Raw genomic sequence first — 18,812 nt, forward strand, 5'->3', positions numbered from 1 at the left:
ATTGCAATTAATGGGTTTTTCTAACCCCACATCAGCAAAATTAGTTCAAATTAGCCTTTCAAATATTAACTGCAACCACGTTACAAATGCCGACAATCCAAAAGGTAAGTTTTGCAGTCGAGACATTCTCGAAGAATAATTAAAATGTCATTCTAACTAACTCCTTTCTACTTTTACGTGTCCACAATTACGATAAAGAATCATGGGAGATAGGGATGGACCGAGGGAGAATTAGGAAAATTGTCACCCCCAAAATCTTTACGCTCGATGAGAAATTACATATTATTTTTCGATTTTCGATAAAATTACACATAGTTGTCCTTCCTAATTCGAAAACTTTATACTCCTATTTGCTTGGCCCTCTAACGACCCCCTCTCCTCCCGAACAAAATTCTTCATTCGTCCCTGAAGGAAGAAATTCTCAATCATACCCGTTATATGGAGCAAAGGAAGAACTGAGGTTGTAGATGACCGATGAATGAGCTTATTATATCACAAAGACGATGACCATAAATTTATATAATGAAAAAATTTATTGATTTTTTTTTTCATTAAGCAATTGTGAGAAATGATTTTTTTTTCTTTTTAAGATTATCAAGGATATATATCAGTTGAATTTTTTTTCCTTTCCTTTTTTCATTTACAAAGATATATCATATAGAAATATTAATTTCATTCGCCACAGTTTGCAATATATATGGAACCTCTCACTTTATTTATTTTTATTATTCCTGCCCATGCATATCTCTGCATCAACGAATATGCATTGATATTTTCCCATGCTCTTCCTTGCCTGCCAATTTTTCATTGTACGACTAGGCAATTTATTATGGTACGACCAAGACCATGTTACCTAGAAAGTGTACCTAAATAATTTCCTCTTCGCTACCATCGTCAAAATAATGTAAAAGTTTCTAAATACCAAGATATACACCCAAAAAAAAAAAAGTTTAGACAAGCATGTAGACATCTCAATTTCATTAGATTTTAATCATTATTTGTTGTTTCGTATTTTTGCAACTATATATAAAACTTTCACTGATCCTACAAGCGATTAGACCCATTTACATTCTAAAACTCGGTGAGCCCAAACATCTTATGAGTTCATAATTTTCCTATTGATTTCCAATATGAGATTTCAACTCTCAACCATGTGCATCATCATGTCCTAATCAATATTTTGTTGAACAGTAATTTTTAGATAGAAAAGTGGAGGTAGTAAATAATGATTATTGGTACAATGTACTTTGGAGTTTGAATGAGGACAGATGATTTTTGAAGAATATTATTATTACCAAAAGGGGGGCAATAAGTTCCAGTTTCCACTACCCGACATAACTGACAAACAAACTTTCACAGAACAATTGTAATTAGGAGAAGAGAGATATCTTTGAGCTTCAGCTCAGACGCAGAGACACACACTCTCAATTTCATCCTCTTTTCTGCTAAAAATGGAACAGAGGATTTGCTCATCATCATCATATTGAGATGAAGTGATGCAACAGTAGCTAGCTAGAAACCATAGCAGCAGCAGTAGCAGCAAGCTCTTCCCTTTTGGCCTTCTTCCTCTTCTTCATCATCATGATGTCAAGAGATCATGGAATCACTGCCACCCCCGCCATCACCATTTTTGCTATTCTCATCCTTAACATCACCCTGCTCCCTTCTGTCTCCTCTGCCCTGAACCTGGAAGGCCATGCCCTGCTCTCATGGCTCTCCACCTTCAACTCCTCCCCCTCCTCCTCCTTCTTCGCCTCCTGGAACCAGACCCACCGCAACCCCTGCCGCTGGGACTTCATCCAGTGCTCGCCCGGAGGGTTCGTCTCTGGGATCGCCATTTCCTCCGTCTACATTCCCACGGGCTTCCCCACTCAGGTCCTCTCCTTCTTCCATCTCTCCTCCCTTGTCATTAAAGGCGTGAACTTGACCGGTGAGATCCCTCCTGCCATCGGGAACCTGTCAAAGCTCACGGTTCTGGACCTCAGCTACAATGGACTGATCGGGAAGATCCCGCCCGAGATTGGGAAACTCTCCCGGCTTGAGTCGTTGGCCCTCAACACCAACTTCCTGGAGGGGGAGATTCCCAGGAGCATCGGGAACTGTTCTGCTCTTGCGCGGCTTGAGATTTTCGACAATCAGCTCTCGGGAAGGATTCCTGTAGAGATAGGAATGTTGGGTAGCCTGGAGATATTTCGGGCTGGTGGGAACCCGGGGATTTTCGGGGAGATCCCCTCGGAGATATCGAGCTGCGTTGAGTTGAACTTCCTTGGCCTCTCGGACACCGGAATATCGGGTCCAATCCCGGACAGCCTGGGGGAGCTCAAGAAGCTTAGGACTCTGTCGGTTTACACGGCAAATCTCACAGGCGAGATTCCAAAGAGTATAAGCAACTGCTCTGCCTTGGAGGATCTGTTCCTGTATCAGAACCGGATATTGGGTAGTATTCCTGAGGAGCTGTTCTGGCTTAGGAATCTCAAGAGGGTGCTGCTCTGGCAGAATGAGCTAGTTGGGCAGGTCCCAAGAAATATTGGGAACTGCTCGGGGCTGCTCGTGGTTGATTTATCAGTTAATTCCTTGAGTGGTGAGATTCCTCCGTCCTTGGCCAACTTGGCTTCTCTGGAGGAACTTCTTCTGTCAGAGAACGAGTTTTCAGGGGAGTTCCCGTCTTTTATCGGTGAGATTTTGAGCCTGAAACAGCTCGAGCTGGACAATAACGCCCTTTCCGGTGAAATCCCACCCTCAATCGGGAAGCTCGAGAATCTTTTCCTATTCTTTGCATGGCAAAATCGACTGAAGGGAAGAATACCGGGGGAGCTTGCAAACTGTCAACAGCTCCAAGCTTTGGATCTTTCACATAATTCGCTGGCAGGTCCCATCCCGAGCCAGCTCTTCGGCCTCAAGAACCTGTCACAGTTATTGCTGATATCTAATTCATTATCGGGTGGAATCCCGCCAGAGATTGGAAACTGCACGAGCCTGACCCGTTTAAGGCTCGGGTCAAATCAGTTGACAGGTCGGGTCCCGCCTGAGATTGGGCTGCTTTACAGCTTGAGCTTCCTGGAGCTGTCAGAGAATAGAATCACCGGACCAATCCCTCCGGAGATTGGCAACTGTGTGAAGCTAGAAATGGTTGATTTGCACGCAAACGAAATCATGGGCACAATACCTTCATCACTTGAACGGCTTGAACGTCTCAACGTGCTGGATATTTCTTCAAATCATCTGACAGGACCGATTCCGGGTAACTTGGGGAAGCTTACTTCATTGAATAAACTTGTTATTAGCAGAAATAACATCTCAGGTTCAATTCCACCGTCGTTAGGATTGTGCAAGGATTTGCAGTTGCTTGACATCAGCTTCAATAGGCTTGCAGGTCCGATTCCATATGAGATAGGTCAATTACAAGGACTGGACATAATGTTGAACCTGAGTTGGAACTCTCTATCCGGTCCCATCCCAAGCAGCTTCTCGAAACTGTCCAACCTTGCGAACTTGGACTTCTCGCACAATGATTTGTCAGGGACTCTAGAGGTGCTGGGGAAACTTGACAACCTCGTGTCTCTGGATGTCTCGTACAACAAATTCTCGGGTCTGCTTCCTAATACAAAGTTCTTCCAGAATCTGCCAGCGGCTGCTTATGCAGGAAACCAAGACCTGTGTATTGACAGTAACGGGAACAAGTGTTCCGGAGCGATCAATGGGACCAAACCAGCAAGAAATCTCCTTATTTGTGTTTTTCTTGGCATAACAATGACGGTGTTGATCGTGAGCACTGGAATGTATCTATATCTGAGAATTTATGGAGCTAAACTCAGGAGGAGCGATGAAGAGAGTGACCTTGAGTGGCATTTTACCCCATTCCAGAAGCTCAACTTCTCGGTTACGGATATTGTAACGAAGCTATCAGACTCGAATGTCGTTGGAAAAGGATGCTCAGGATTGGTCTATCGGGTCGAGACCTCGACCAAGCAAGTGATCGCAGTGAAGAAGCTTTGGCCTCCTAATAACGAGGGACGTCCTGATCCCGAGAGAGACTTGTTCTCGTCTGAGGTTCGGATCCTTGGTTCAATCAGGCACAAGAACATAGTGAGACTCCTTGGGTGCTGTAACAGAGGGAAAAGCCAATTGCTCCTATTTGATTACATCAGTAACGGTAGTTTATCGGGATTGTTACATGAGAAGAATCAAGTATGCTTGGATTGGGACGTGAGATATCAGATCATACTCGGAGCGGCTCATGGATTGGCATATCTTCACCACGACTGCATCCCCCCGATAATTCACCGTGATATAAAGACGAACAATATCTTGGTTGGACCGCAATTTGAAGCTTATCTTGCAGATTTCGGGCTCGCAAAGCTGGTGAATACTTCTGAATATTCAGTTGCTTCCAAAACCATTGCAGGATCCTATGGGTATATGGCTCCTGGTAAGGGATTTAGTTTTACTTGGTTCTCGATTATGGTTCTGGTTGTCCAATATTAGGATACATTAGCAACATCATCACGCATTCATCGTGCCCATCTATGTTATGTTTATTTATTGAACGAAATCCCTGTTCGTAATAATAATAGCGCATCTTCTCTTGCAGAATATGGGTACAGCTTCAAGATCACGGAAAAGAGCGACGTGTACAGCTTCGGGATAGTCCTCCTAGAGGTCCTGACAGGGATGCAGCCTACGGATACCAGGATCCCTGATGGGGCCCACATCGTATCATGGGTGAACAGGGAGCTCAGGGAGAAGAGGAGAGATTTCACGACGATCCTCGACCCGCAGTTACTGTCGAGGTCGGGAACACAGACACAGGAGATGCTGCAAGTCCTCGGGGTGTCCCTCCTCTGTGTGAGCCCCATCCCTGAGGAGAGGCCCGCCATGAAAGATGTAGTGGCAATGCTCAAGGAGATAAGGCATGAAGTACATGAAGAGATTGAAAAGCCATGTTTAAATGGGAAATCCCTTGGGACAAATCCAGAGGCAGCTGTCCATTGTTCAAGCTTCTCTAGGTCCTCTGAACCTCTAATTGCATCAACTTCCTAGCTTGCAAAAACTATAGTTTTTTTATTTTTTTTCTACTAGGAAAAGAGAGAGCTGCTATTCTTTCTTGCTTAAAAAGGTGACATATTCATCGTAAAAATTGATTTCTCTAATAGAACAATTGGTTTCCTGTAATAAAAGTTTATGATCAGGCTCCAAATCGACAGACGGTTTAAAGCTCATCAGATTGCTTGAACTCCACATGGAGACTGCACGTAGTGGTCGATCATTTCACTGTCGGTTATATATATGATCGTGCAGCACTGGGTACAAACTAAATAAGTGAAAGGGATCGACTCAATTTATCACTGTATTACAGTCGGCAAAAGGAGGGGAAAATTATAGTCCATAAAGTTTTTCCCTCCAGTTTTATACATGTTGGTTATTAATCAAATTTTATACGGTTAGGTGATAGTGTAATATTCACCTAATATTTTTTTTAAAAAAAATTGGGAGCAAGAGTGTATGGGACGGAGGAAGTGGGACCCCCCATATCTTGACAAGATTGCGAGTGTCCATTTCAATAAAAGCTAAAGGAGATCTTGCCTCTCATTGATGTTATTGATGCATTCATCGTTCCCAACTCAACCCAACCCACTCACATTACATAATACTACAAAAGACCAAACTCAGGCCCCATATTTGTTTGACATTCCCTGTCAGCCTCCCCCAATCACCAAGGTCTTAAGCAACCACAAAAACCATCATTTTTCAGGAGGAAGAAATGGGCCAAAAAAAAAAAAAGACTCCTCTTCGTGAGCAAATTATTGAGCAGCAAAAGAAATGAAATTTATATTCATAAAATTAATATCTTAGACAAGCAAACAATCTTCTCCTGGGGCAGAGCAACCCCATCTAACGGGAAATGTCTACGGGAGAGCCCAAGTGTGCATGCGGCCTCTTCATCAGCATTTGCTCCAGGAGAATTGCAAAGATCGAAGGGACCTTCCTTCCGTCTATTCAGAAATTATCAGAAAGATGCAAGTCGTGAAGCCCGATTTCTTTTCTCCATTATAGCTCTGCCCTCCAAATTTTTCTTTTTCTTTTCCGAGACAAGACATGGTGGTGAAAGCTAGCCCACCAGCAGTTTTCAAGTAACAGAACCTTCCAACTATCATGAGAATGAGATATCTAGAAGAAAGAAAACAGGACCACTCTTATTGCATAATGCTTTCTGAGAGACAAAACACTTCTATCCACTTGTAAACTTACTATCACCACTTCTTATGAGCAGACAACTCCCACAATAGAGATGGACAGATTTGTACAAGCACAACACCTGAAAACGCTCAAAGCTAATGTGGGTTGGTCACTGAAATATCTTCTATCTCTAGAATATACAGAATGAAAAGAGTAGCGAACATGACAAAGAAGCTTTAGATGTAGCACTTTATAGCTGTTAAAGTAGCTTGCTCACATGATTGTGGGCACGGAAATAGTTGCTCCAGCATCGTCTAGAAATCTGTGTTGCAACAATTACATGGGAAAAGATTCAAGTAGAAACCGATAAAAAAAATATTAACATGATGATGGAACAATAGTACAAAGATTTTCTTTTCCAAGCTGCTAGCTACTTATTAAACTTTTATCTGCAAAGGAAGCCAACCTCCCGGGGAGCGCACTTTCTCATAAACAAGACTCCACAAGCCAATCTAACACATCAAAGCACCAAATCTTGTCCATCCGATCAATCTTACAGCAGGTGGTTGATGTAAAATCTGAGAAACTACCGAAAAAATTGGAGAAACACAAGAAAGGATGGGAGTAGTCCCTGAAGTGGTAGTTGTGTGTTTACAGTTTTGTCCCAGGATGCCACTTTATGCTGCACCCGACACTATTCAAGCATGGGCAAAAGGCAATAAGAACGTCAGAGGAAGAACACCAAGGATATCTTGGATGAAGAAAATGATCAAGAATAGTACCTTGGCTTTTGAAGTGATGATACTGGTTGGCCACTAAGAACACAATCTATCGCTAAGCTTAAGTCCCTGGAAGAGCACACACAGGTGAGGGAGATATTGCCTAGGAATTTTGACTTAGGAAAAGAGAAAGAGATAATGCTGAGCAGGACAGAAAATACTGACCTCCCAGTGACCGGCATGTTGTTACTTGGTCGAGAATCATCAAATTGCCCATGGTACACGAGCTCAAACGGCCTTCTACCATCCTGTTTACATGTTTTATGAATGTTAACTCCACTATGTAGAACTCAAAAGAATTTAGCTTTCTATTTGAAGAGCCATTTTTACAGGTCTCCAAGATCTGGAAACAGGTTATACTAGTTAGTGAGGAGCAACCTAAAGATAGTTACAGTCTGCAGAAGTGAGACCGAGCACACATTATCACAAGCAAGGTGATGCCGGTCTTTATGCAATAAAATGAATGATGAAATGGGGAGTTATATGAACCTTCTTGAATAAAAAGAATTCTGGCGTGCAAACGGCACCAAAATCGCGGGCTACATCTTGTGACTGCAGATGACACAGTGAAATAAATCGTAAAGCTCAAGTACACAAAAAGAACGAATCTTTTTTCCGGTAAAGGGAATTTCCAAATAAATAACACTTATTAAAGTGAATGACTGGGCAGTAGTATCGAGTGGTGGACCTCATCATAAAGATAAGGGAAGGGGTAACCGAATACTTTCGCTTCTTCTGCCATAAACTTCGGTCCATCCTGTCAAGGTAAATGCCAGTCAAATAATAAAACTCATACAACTCAATCTTTTTACCCAAGAAAAGTAATAATGGAGAAAAAGAATTAGCCTTGATAAAGAACCTGGGGGTGTGTGGTTATAGAATTCGACGATATAGCAACAACTGCCAGTCCTTTCTGCAGCAATACATGTGTATCACACTGTTAGAGCCATTCCTTAAGTTCAAATCCTCAGAGGTAATAGGCAGCGGAGCATCACTATTAGATGGATAAGGAAATTCGCTTACCTTCATATAGAAATCTGCAAGCTTCACGATATCTTTCTTCAAGTGTTTGACAAATGGGCAGTGATTACAAATGAACATAACCTGCAACACGTATCATACAAGTATTCATGCGAGGCACACTCCATAAGTATGACCACAAAAGCAAAAACTTTGATGTGGGTTTCGGTATCTCCTGAATCAGTCAGCCGTTTATAAACAATCCAGAAAATCATCGAGCTATTGACTGTCTATCCGACATATTAAGCTGAAAGGGCAACGTACATCACGACATCGCATATTCTGCGCAAGTCTGCGAATTAGCTCAATTGTTTAGCAAAGTCAGGCAACCATTACTCTGAGCCAAAATGAGGAATGAGAACCAGTAAGTTACCAGCAAAGCGGGATAAGACTCAAAATCCTCGAGACTCCACATTTTCCCAGTCAGTGGCTCCTCCAGCTTTTCTCACCCACAAAGAAAAGCGAAAGCCATAACCAACCATGATAGGAGCAGAAGCGCCAATATCACATCATATGCTACATAATAACAACTGGCAGGAAAACCACTGCTGGAGTGGAAATTTCGACAATTTCGACATGTGGTTTTGCTATGAACAGTGGAGAAACCTGAAACTGCGGAGCTCTGAATCCTGAAGAGACCCCTTTGGACTCTGTTCTCGCAGCTCTGATCACCAGCTCTCTTGCGGGCACGGAACCTCTCCTCAGAAGCAGCTGCGGACCCACCTTTGAAAGCGCACATGTCGACGCAAATCTAGCCCTTAATTCTGCTAAGCTGCTCGGCCTGTGGAGGAAACGCGAGGCTGAGAAGGGCACAGTCGCGGCAGCGGCCATGGGAGTGAGCTAAGGTGCTTTGTGTGGTCTGGACATGGAGAGAGAGAGAGGGAGGGGAATAGCCCATCCCTGAGATGAGAAAGCGAAGGAGTGGATTCCGACAGGGGCAAAAATGTCACTGCGCAACACATAGAAGGGTAATTCAGTCAATATGAATCGTCGTAAGCCCGATTTCCAGATGGGCCTCTTTGCACAAGCCCGCTTAAATGAGCCGGGCCCATGATCCCTACAATTGCCGAAACCTTCCTGGATCCTGGAATCAGATGATTATCGAGGCCTAGACTTGCGTAGTCCTGACCGACTTATGCCGGGAGAAATCCCGATGTCGGGTTATCTTCTGCAGAGCTTGATTCGACAATTCGCGAGTCGGAACAATGGGACTCGACCGGAGTATAAGCTGGAAAAAGGAACGTAGATATATGTGATGACTCTAATTGATACAAGGGAGTGAAACCGAAATATGATGAGACACATAGAGGACAGTATTTTGTATTACAATTCCCTTGTACTTTCTTTTCATTCTACTGTACCGAACAAGTAGTATAGTCAGATCATTAATTAAATGTGACTACTCACTTTCGCGCGACGTGAAACCGATTTGTTCATTATTTGCAGCAAAGAAGAGTGGCCATGTATATGATGGCCGGCCTATGTACTGTCTAACATGCAAAAGACTGACAAAGGTAACATTGGAAGAACCGTCAAAAGGCGGCTTCTTCCTAAGTAAGGCATCTTAGTATTCGTCCATCAAACTGGCAAATGGTTTAGTTGCTGACGGTTAAAACTGTAAGCACGACAGATACATGAGAACAGAAACAGATCACTCATTCCAATACCATGAATTATATTATCATGCTTTCGGGATGAGTCCTCTCGATATGCTTTTCGCTTAAAAATCCAAAGCTCGAGGCGTTGGCCTTAGCATCTTGACTAGCTCATCCATTCGATCCTTTGGAAGTTGTTGACTCCGTCAGTCTGTTTCGGTTCTTCAACAAAAAGAACAGAACAATAACGAGGGAAGGACAACATATTCAGATGCATCCAATAGACTCTCGAGACATTCCGGCTTAGATCAACACCCAAGCTTCAAGACTTCTCGCATGAACTGCGAAAATGGCGCAGTTGCAGTTACAGGATGAAGGCTCCTTGGTGCGTTTCCGAGTGCTTTTAAGGTCTATGTGAAGATTTGAACTTTTTTGTGCCATCCACTTGCTAGGTAGCAGAGGTTTTGAGTCCTAGCAGTTCAATACGATGCCTACGTCGAGCTTTTCTGTAGGCTCTCCGTCGCATACTTCTGTGTCCAACTCGGATCACCTGCATCAAGTGAGGTTTGTCCACTGTGTCTCGGAAGCGGGCCGTCTTTTGCCCTCGGACAGTAGATGGAACTCTATTGAGCTGAACTTCAATTTTGCCCCTCAGTCTTCATTGGCATACGAATCAATCCCGTCCCGGTATGCCAAGTCCGTTGACTACGATCTTGTGATCACGGACATGAAGCACTTCAGGCGCTTCCTCTGCATCACCTTCTTGATAATCCTCCTTGTTTTCGCACTTCTTCTGTTGGCCGCGTTCTTGCCACGGCATCACAGACATCATAGTGACCGGAAGAATCTCACCCTTGCCGTGAATCAAGCACTGACCTTTTTTGACGCGCAAAAATGTATGGAATTCTTTTGCTTCTGTAACATTCCATGCACCCATCAATATTGCAGGATACCTCATGGCCAAGACAAGGAAATACAATTCCGAAATTATTTTCTCCATAAACTTAATGAGGAATGTTATTGTTTGTTGAAAACTTTGCAGCAGGATATTATCCAAAGACTAGCCCGGTGAAGTTCCGGGGCAATTCGGGATTGGAAGATGGGAATTGGGATGATGTGCATGCGAATCTCTCAGGTGGTTTTTATGACTCTGGCAACAACATTAAGTTCAGCTTCCCAACAGCGTATACAGTGACTTTATTGAGCTGGAGTGTGATTGAGTACTATGAAAAGTATGAAGATATCGGCGAATTAGACCATGTGAAGGATATCATCCGGTGGGGAAGCGATTACTTGCTCCAGCTTTTTATCCCTCCAAATGCGACCTCCAGTGGGGTGTTGTATTCACAGGCAAGATGATGAGCATCCGTGCCGAAGTGCTTATTGTGTTCGGTTAAGGTTCTATTTCGGTACTGGGTTGCTGGAAAATGAGTTGATGTTTAATCCAGCTACTTTTTTTTTTTCTTTTTTTTTTCCAATCATCAAACAACTGCAACCATAATCGAATTGACTGAAATTTTTTGAAAGAGTTATCACGGAAATGTAAAATCATGAATAGATCCTTAGTTCTCACCTTTGCTTCGATGATTAATTTATAGGTTGGAGGTGCAAACAGTGGCACAGATGATGACATAAGTTGTTGGCAGAGACCAGAGGACATGACCTACCCGAGAGCAGTCTCCTACTGCGACCTCTCAGCTTCGGACTTAGCTGGTGAAATCGTCGCCGGCTTATCAGCAGCATCAATACTATTCAAGAATGAAACTGACTACAGGATCCGGTTAATTGCAGCAGCTGAGAGTTTGTTCGAGCTTTCAACAAAAAATCCTAAGGTGCAGGGAGCTTACACGGCGGCTGATGAATGTGGAGGGCAGGCGAGGCCATTCTATAACTCAACGAGCTTTAAGGATGAGTTGGTGTGGGGAGGGACATGGTTGTTTTTTGCAACAGGGAACACTTCTTATCTCGATTATGCAACGACTAACTTTGGTTCGGCCATCCAAGAGGAAAGAGTCGCCGAGAAAGGACTGTTTTATTGGAATAACAAAGTACTCGCCAATGCGGTAATTATCTTTAGTCTAGCAAAACCTTGCTCCGTATTAACCCGGAAAATCTTTTACCACTTTCATTTTGAGCACGCACTTTTTGTGCTGATTCTGCTTAAGAACTGCCGCAAACATCTGATCATTTGCTCTCTCAGGTTTTGCTCACCCGGCTTCTGTACTTCCGAGATCCCGGCTACCCTTTCGAAGAGACGTTAGCTTTGTCATCGAACATGACTGACTTGCTTATATGCTCGTATTTGTTGGATGGATATTACAAGAAAACACCAGGTAAAAAATTGCCCACGCAAATGCTTCACAAATCTCTGATTTTCCTATTTGAAACTAATTGTTAATGATGACATTCAGGTGGCTTGATCCTCTTGAACCCCGACTATGGTTCTTCGCTGGAGCTCGCTGCCACGGCGTCGTTCCTGAGCAAGCTGAAAAGAGACTACCTCGATGTTATTGGGAAGGCAGGTGGAAGATGTGATAATGGTGCATTCTCCCGCCAAATGTTGCAGAGCTTCTCCCTCTCTCAAGTAATAATAATCATTCTTACATACATACATACGTACACACACACATACCTGTATGCATATTGAGGTTCAAAATTTATCTTCCGTTGTTGTTTCCTGTCAGATTAATTACATCCTCGGAGACAACCCTACGAAAATGAGTTACATGGTGGGATTTGGACACCAGTACCCAACCCAAGTCCACCATAGGAGTGCTTCCATCCCTTGGGATGGCCAGCCTCACTCTTGTGACGCCGGGCAAAGCTGGCTTCACTCTGCAAGCCCGAACCCGAACATCCTCCTTGGAGCCCTGGTGAGCGGGCCTGACCAGTGGGACAACTTCCTGGATGTCCGCAACAAGCCTTGGTACACTGAGCCGAGCATCTCTAGGAATGCTGGCCTTGTGGCAGCCCTGATCGCGCTCCACGACCCCCCACACCATTCTGCTTATTTGGGGATAGACCAGATGGGCATGTTTGACAAAATCCGAGCCAGGGATTGACTTGGTTTTGAGATCATACATTGACGTGCATATGAAATGTTCCACCAAAGAGATATAATGACCATTTTTTTTTTCCTTTTCTCATGTATAATATTTGATCAAACTCGTTTGTACTTTCATATAACTGTCAATTGGCCTCATTTCCCAGTCCGAGGGGATAATTAGTTTGGAGGTGATTTGCTTGGAGTTCATAAAATGCAACAATTGGACGTGTTTGAAGAATCAATACACATCCCAACTCATTCAAATATAAGATTTAAAAGAGATAAAAGATTTAGCCCATGGTACACTTGTCTGTTTCATTCAACAAAAAGTTATTGTCAATGACACAATTTACTCGCTTAATCTCAAACTGAGTGTGGAAGTATCAAAGTATCGGCAACAAAGCGAGTTAAACTTCTAGGTCTCAATCAATAGCAATGATGCAAAAGACCTGTCATACACAATGAAAGAATAGTTCATTTGCATATAGGACGAGGGAACTTGTTGCCCAGAAATTATTTTCCAAATAGAAGATATTGGAATCCCACTTCTATCAATGGGCCTTTACCATCCATATTCATTGGGCCCAATGTAAAGTCCAATTTCCATGGGCCCCCGGGGCCAGATTCTCGGGTCGATGTATAACTATGTGCGCTGCAGAGCTACGACCCGACCCGATTTCGTGGACTTCACTTCTTCTCGCAGATCCCAAAATGCTGGTCGTCTCCCTCACCAGTCTCTGAGGACGAACCTCGAAAACCATTGATGTCTGAACTCAGCTCACCTCAATCTGCATGAAATTCCTCCTCTTTCTGCAGCTCGCGCTGTCGTTCTGAGATCACATCACCGGTGAGGCTTCATCTCCGAGCTCATACATGAGATTTTCTGTCGTGGTTACTCCTCCCTGACCCGTTATGCCATCATTTCGTTGCTCTGCATTTCTCTCCGGGCTGTTCTTGATTTCCGATTTTTCCTTCATCAGTCATGTGAGTGATACCTCAAAGACGGAAGCTCTGTGATTCCCGGTGCTGTAATTGCATCGGCTCCTCATTAGAATCACACCCATTTGGCTGATGCCCCTGAATCTCGATCCCGCCAATGCTTGGCCGCCATTCTCTTGCAAAACCCTGATCCTTGAATCGACCCTAACATGAACATTCATTCGTACCCGCCCAACAGCCCCAAATCGTTTCCTGCATATCCCAGGCGCGACTTGGACTTGGAATCAGGATTAGGCACGATCAGGAGGCCGCGGAAGCAGAAAAGTTCGAATCTTTGCTCTGATTCTGTCAAAATGCTCAAATCTCTCGGTGCCCGAATCCAGTACTATTACAAGCTCCATCCTTTGCTATTCTTCACCATTTCGTTGTGCTTCGGGGTGGCGGTTCTGATAATTCTGTCGATCTACGAGTTCCAATATAGGACCGTGGCTGACTATAGGAGACTGAATCTGGGTTTTGATAAATACCCGTTCGCTAAGCTTGAGAACCTCGTGATGGTGGCTGGGCATTCTGTGTATACGAGTAACAGTTGTGGGAAGGTGGATAAGGAGGATTCTTGGGTTTTGGAGTCTTATCAGAAGCACCCGGGACAAGCTGCTACGTTTGTGACCCATATAAAGGAAGGCGTTGAAATTGTGGCAAAAGATGATGCTGCTTTGCTTCTATTTAGTGGCGGAGAGACCCGGAAGGATGCTGGCCCTCGAAGTGAAGCCCAGAGTTATTGGGCCGTCGCTGAATCGAAGGGATGGTTCGGTGAGTTTCTGATCTATCATTTCTTAGTCAATTTGGTTAACTTCTGTTAGTGGCTCTATATTGTGTTATTGGCACTCGCAAATGGATTATATTGGAATTAGTGATTGTTCCAATTCAATAGCTTCCGGCAATCCAAAATATATAAATCTAGAGTTGGGGTGTTGAGTAGGAAAAGCTAGAGTTCATTCTTAACATGAGCGAAATTGGGTCCTTTCTTTGTAATCCTGTAGTAAGACCTTGAACTTAACGATTTTGAACATTATGTTCGAAATCCTTTGGGATAGGTAACAAAGAGACTGTGCGGTGGAGGGCACTGACTGAAGAGCATGCCCGAGACAGCTTTGAGAATCTTCTCTTCAGCGTGTGCCGCTTCCGGGAGCTCACTGGCACATATCCAACTAACATAACCGTAAGTCACGTCTTCCTGAAGAATGTTTCTTTAGTCCATTCAAGTTAGGCATGTATACCTTAGTTACCCAGAAGCCAGAAGAGCCTAAATGAATGTTGGATTTTGTTCTCTCTCTTTTTAGGTTGTGAGCTATGATTTCAAAGAGGATAGATTTGCGGGTCTACACCGATCTGCTCTTAGGTTCCCGGAGTCGAGGTTCTTCTATTGGGGCACACCGGCTTCATCTACTGCAAGAGAAGCCGCTCTCAAAGGAGAGGCTCTCGTGCGTCAACAGTTTCAAGAAGATCCTTATGGTTGTCGAGGTTCATTGCACCGGAAAAAGCTAGGGCGGGACCCTTTTCATCGGTCCATCCCATACCCTAATGGTTGCCCTGAAATTGAAGGTTTGTTCCGGTACTGTGGAACAGCCCTTTACTCCGGTTCACTTCCTTGGATATAGTTTCTTTTAGGCCCATAATGTAATGTGTGTCAACATGTGGAATAGAAGGGAAAAAAGAAGATAAATTATCCAACTCAAAAGGGTATGGTATGAGCTATGATGGCACCAATTGTGAACTGAAGAAGTCGTGTTTTCTTTCAGTTTACGAGTTTACGGAATGATTATACGAAAGCTGAAACGTTTGAGAGCTATTGGCCTTTATTAAGAGTCCATGGTTGCAGTTCCATACATCTACGTGGTATAACGTTGCTTGAGCACTCATTATCTTTCCCATTACAGATTTTATTGTAACAGACTCTATTGTAGAACATTAAGCTGACTCTCCGCGAGTGAGCTTCTTCCCGGTGATGCTAACCCGTGTTCCTTAAAAAGGGGCAGTTCAAAGCAGGCTCTCCAAGGGAAGAAGTGTCCATTGTCGCGCCCTTGATAAGTCCTCCCAGCAGTTCTCCTCGGTCGTAGAAGAATTCTACCTTGATGATTTTCTTGTTTTCATCCATCTGGTTCAGACATAAGAAAATTTCAATTCATTTCATACTATCAAAGTGAACAATGGAAGACATCGGATCTACCTTAAATATGGCCATTCCGTATAGCTCGACCATCTCCCCGGTTGGAGCATGCCCCTTAAAGGGGCCCTCCATGAAGCCCCAGTGCCGGAACTTGTAGACTATATCGGGAGGCCCTGAGTAGACTTCAAGAATCTCCAGAGCAAAACTGCGGGGAAAGGCAGTGGTGAATGCCTGATGGGCCGAGTCGACTGTCTCGTCGGCAGGGTTATAACACCGGAACTTCTCAGGCAGGGAAGTCTGCAGCAGCGAGTTGTATCCTCCCCCGAGCTTCCACTTTTCTTCCAGAGTCAGAGCTTTTCTCCCTGTATAAGATCACGGAAAGGTCTGTACATATGAATGATGATAATTAATCGATCCTGGTCTCGATTAATTTGTTTTTCTTCTACGCACCGTTGAGGCTGAAAGTGTATTTCTCGGGATCGATTGACTTGTAATCTTTGCGATCGACTTTGTGGAACATCTCCATCTCCCATGTCTTGATGAGGTTCTGCACTTCTTCCCCAAGAGATCCCGGAGGCCATATCTGAATACAACAGATATTTAACTATCGCATATTAAATCATCAGAACTCTATCAATACAATTTATGGACGAATAGAAGTTATGATATTATCACCGAACGAAGCCATCAGACAACGATGATAATCGTTTATTATGATAGCAGAAGACGAGAAACAGAACTTCCACTGATTCAGGTCGAACTTCACTAGATATTAATCTATCTGTCGATGTTCATTCAGCGAGCCTTGGCATATTCATCATTTTCCTTCAAGGGGATCTTCATAAAATCTTAAAGGAAATATAGTAACCAAAAACACTGAACAAACATAGAAGATCTGTCAAAGAGATTGAGAGACCTTAGTTCTGCCTTGTTCGAAGAGCTTGTTCTCGACGTCGTAGTTAGGATACGAACTGAACCGCCACCGGGTGTTCTGTTCTCCATCTCCATGCAAGTAGGATCGGTACTTGTCCTGAGGAAAAGCTTCAGGAGATGCCATAATTATTTCACGACACAACCCGCAGTGATTGATTTCGTTTCTCCGATTTATAGGATCGAAAGGTTTAGGTATGAAATAGTGTCATATATCTTTCTACGTCAACCACTCGATTGATGATGATAATGTATCCATTTTGCATAGTCATAGAGGTCCTTGGCAGTTTCCCCTTACCTTTTTCATGTTTGGATGTGTGTAAAATACTCGCCGAGCCTATAAGCGATTGGATCCATCTCCAACTCAAAAGTTCGAGCTTCTAAAACCCAATCTCTTATAAACTCGTGTATTTCTCTTTAATTTTTCCGTGTGGGATGATTTTTCTCGACACATGCCCTCACGTGACACACCTACACGTGCCACGTGAACACTTATCTTGAGACGAGCTCTTCTCTCTTTTGGATTCGAGCCTTAACTACCTTAAGGTGGGCTTCTTCTTCTACACTCGGGGAGGGGGGTCAAACCAACTACGAGCCGAGTTTCTACTTTCGGACTCGGACTTCACTAGTCACCACACTCGGGCCTGGCGTAGTGTGAGTCTCCACACGGGCATGCGGAAGCCTAATCCGCTAAACTTATAAGCATTGGGTTCATCTCCAACCCAAAAAGCTCAAACTTCTATGTTGCGGTACGCAATCTCTCATAAACTTGTGGATATCTCTTTAATTTTTCGGTGTGAAATAATCTCTCTCAACAATGGGCTTTCGGGGTTGGAGCAAACAACGTTATCAAATTTGACTTTTCCTTGATCAATATGGTTGAAGATCATAAAAGAGAGTGTAATGTAGTGTCGCACGCCCTCACTTGTTGACCTAGAGATCGCAAATTCGATACTTAGTGAGATTATCTGTTTCCCTTTATTAGTTATTTAAAATTTTCTTTTTATTATATTAGACCTTGAGCCTCCTTTGTAACCGAAAAAAAATATGGTTGAAGATCATGTACATATAACATAACTAAATGCAATGCGAGATATTAGAACCGGATGTGCATTTTTTGAGATACGATGTTTAGGCTCAAGGTCGATCATTTCCGTATTGTGTCCCTGGAAGAGAAAAAAAACTCCATTGCAGGATCACTCCCGATGATTTCCAGCACATTTCCAAGACGAACTTGGGCAAGTGCTAGGTAACTGCAAGCCTACTTTAATTTACTAATCAGTCTTGTTTTCATTTTTTGAACAAAGAAGTAGAGGGAGAGTTGGGGGGTAGGCGTGGAGATGGAGAGGGAGAATGGTCAGAGGTCGCCGACGACAAGCCACGCAACCCCCTCAACTCCAATTGATGGTTGGTTCACTCTTTTTTTTTTTTGTTAATTTTAATTTTTTTTATTTTCTAAAAAAAATTAATTACTTGGTCAAAGTTGAACAAATGAGAATTTGGGGCCTTAGGTAAAGATAACATGAAAAATTTTAAAATACTTAATTAATACATTACCCTATCAAACAAAATCAACTTAATTTATCAAGCACTTAAAAAAAACATTTTATTAGTCTTAAATTCTCAGCACTTAATAAATCGTTACATAAACACCATCTTAGTACATATAGGCTCTATGGCACACCCACTCGAGATTGATATGGCCTATGGGATTGGCGGATTGCTTGAGTAAACGTAATCAATGACATTGGGGATAAGACATATATTTAATTAAAGGCATCCAATCGATTAATTAGTGATGGACCCATTGCATGGACAAGATACATGTATATGTGCATAACATAAATTACGTGTTTTTTTTTTTCTGCTGAAGACTTTGCTAGTTAAGTAATGCATTCAGTATATACATATGTTGATGATTTTCCACAGCTCTGTATCAGGTAGATTGTTTTTCCGATGAATGAGTCTCTGTATCAGGTAGATTGTAATCAATAATTAATCACTACAAAATATTGTATATATCTTGATTTCTGCTCTTTTTTATTATTATTGCCATTCTTATTATTTGTTTAGTTATTAATAACAAGCCATACATCAAAGAGAGTTTAGTAATGGTACATATCTTCATTTGGTAATTAATAAGTATCAAATTCGAT

The 18,812-nt window shown here is 42.9% G+C and overlaps 5 protein-coding genes across 8 annotated transcripts; 3 read left to right on the top strand and 2 right to left on the bottom strand.

Annotated features, from left to right (window-relative positions):
- Positions 1–1,315: 1,315 nt before the first annotated feature.
- On the top strand, positions 1,316–5,219 carry LOC116205523 (LRR receptor-like serine/threonine-protein kinase RCH1). The gene is made up of 2 exons (XM_031538153.1): positions 1,316–4,429; positions 4,592–5,219. Exons 1-2 carry the CDS (start codon positions 1,582–1,584, stop codon positions 5,038–5,040), a joined length of 3,297 nt encoding a protein of 1,098 aa, XP_031394013.1. The 5' UTR covers positions 1,316–1,581; the 3' UTR covers positions 5,041–5,219.
- Positions 5,220–6,167: 948 nt separating this feature from the next.
- LOC116206409 lies at positions 6,168–8,916 on the bottom strand. 3 transcript variants are annotated; one of them, XR_004156673.1, is made up of 10 exons: positions 8,583–8,916; positions 8,350–8,415; positions 7,980–8,060; positions 7,816–7,869; positions 7,645–7,713; positions 7,446–7,508; positions 7,122–7,204; positions 6,960–7,025; positions 6,455–6,871; positions 6,168–6,316 (listed from the first exon to the last, which is right to left on the bottom strand). XR_004156673.1 is itself a non-coding variant. In XM_031539279.1 (9 exons), the coding sequence occupies exons 1-9, from the start codon at positions 8,805–8,807 to the stop codon at positions 6,829–6,831; spliced, it is 750 nt and encodes a 249-aa protein (XP_031395139.1). In that variant the 5' UTR covers positions 8,808–8,916; the 3' UTR covers positions 6,401–6,828. The 3 variants fall into 3 exon arrangements, 2 of the variants coding, with proteins under 2 accessions (XP_031395139.1, XP_031395140.1); XM_031539279.1 differs by lacking the exon at positions 6,168–6,316 and having other exon boundaries at positions 6,401–6,871; XM_031539280.1 differs by lacking the exons at positions 6,168–6,316; positions 8,350–8,415 and having other exon boundaries at positions 6,401–6,871; positions 8,583–8,890.
- Positions 8,917–9,705: 789 nt separating this feature from the next.
- On the top strand, positions 9,706–12,807 carry LOC116205628 (endoglucanase 9-like). The gene is made up of 6 exons (XM_031538262.1): positions 9,706–10,467; positions 10,614–10,921; positions 11,170–11,634; positions 11,772–11,904; positions 11,983–12,155; positions 12,256–12,807. Exons 1-6 carry the CDS (start codon positions 10,059–10,061, stop codon positions 12,631–12,633), a joined length of 1,866 nt encoding a protein of 621 aa, XP_031394122.1. The 5' UTR covers positions 9,706–10,058; the 3' UTR covers positions 12,634–12,807.
- A 498-nt stretch (positions 12,808–13,305) lies between these two features.
- Positions 13,306–15,416, top strand: LOC116205141 (uncharacterized protein C57A10.07). 2 transcript variants are annotated; one of them, XM_031537638.1, is made up of 4 exons: positions 13,306–13,464; positions 13,598–14,369; positions 14,654–14,778; positions 14,900–15,416. In XM_031537638.1, exons 2-4 carry the CDS (start codon positions 13,766–13,768, stop codon positions 15,215–15,217), a joined length of 1,047 nt encoding a protein of 348 aa, XP_031393498.1. In that variant the 5' UTR covers positions 13,306–13,464; positions 13,598–13,765; the 3' UTR covers positions 15,218–15,416. The 2 variants fall into 2 exon arrangements, with proteins under 2 accessions (XP_031393498.1, XP_031393497.1); XM_031537637.1 differs by having other exon boundaries at positions 13,310–14,369.
- LOC116205142 (pathogen-related protein-like) lies at positions 15,386–16,860 on the bottom strand. The gene is made up of 4 exons (XM_031537639.1): positions 16,643–16,860; positions 16,177–16,309; positions 15,787–16,088; positions 15,386–15,714 (listed from the first exon to the last, which is right to left on the bottom strand). The coding sequence occupies exons 1-4, from the start codon at positions 16,781–16,783 to the stop codon at positions 15,568–15,570; spliced, it is 723 nt and encodes a 240-aa protein (XP_031393499.1). The 5' UTR covers positions 16,784–16,860; the 3' UTR covers positions 15,386–15,567.
- Between the last annotated feature and the right edge of the window lie 1,952 nt (positions 16,861–18,812).

The sequence above is a fragment of the Punica granatum genome, chromosome 4 (genome assembly GCF_007655135.1).
Source record: "Punica granatum isolate Tunisia-2019 chromosome 4, ASM765513v2, whole genome shotgun sequence".
NCBI lineage: Eukaryota > Viridiplantae > Streptophyta > Magnoliopsida > Myrtales > Lythraceae > Punica > Punica granatum.